Source organism: Nanorana parkeri, unplaced genomic scaffold (genome assembly GCF_000935625.1).
Source record: "Nanorana parkeri isolate BGI_ZX_2015 unplaced genomic scaffold, ASM93562v1 scaffold5538, whole genome shotgun sequence".
In the NCBI taxonomy this organism is placed as follows: Eukaryota; Metazoa; Chordata; class Amphibia; order Anura; family Dicroglossidae; genus Nanorana; species Nanorana parkeri.
Window position 1 is genome coordinate 4,272 of NW_017311791.1, and position 335 is coordinate 4,606.

Below are 335 nucleotides of genomic sequence, written 5' to 3' on the forward strand. Positions count from 1 at the left end.
ATTTGTAGTCTAACCACGGGGGGGGTCACATGTGTGATTAGTTCATGTATGGCGGGATTGTCAGTCACGGTTGCGTGTTGTTCCAGGTCGTGTCTTTCCTACACGCCATCCTCCTGAATGACAAGGTGGACTTCAACACGGCTCTGGTGGTCTGCCCATTAAATACCGTTCTCAATTGGACCAATGAGTTCGAGAAGTGGCAAGACTGCCTGGAGGATGACGAGAAGCTGGAGGTATGCGACCGAGCAAAAGTCTGTGACCCCCTGACCCTCACACCCGTGTCATACCTAAACCATGGAGCTGCCCCCACCCGTGGCCCTTAATATGGAGCTGCC

At 53.4% G+C, this 335-nt stretch overlaps 1 protein-coding gene across 1 annotated transcript in view; it reads left to right on the forward strand.

The window, feature by feature from the left end:
- Window positions 1-233, forward strand: part of LOC108804159 (transcriptional regulator ATRX-like) — a gene marked incomplete at both ends in the record, with an annotated part of 4,415 nt that extends 4,182 nt beyond the window's left edge. The window contains one exon of the mRNA XM_018575916.1: window positions 87-233. Within this exon, the coding sequence (XP_018431418.1) occupies window positions 87-233 (147 nt within the window). The remainder of the gene's footprint in view (window positions 1-86) is intronic.
- Window positions 234-335: the final 102 nt, after the last annotated feature.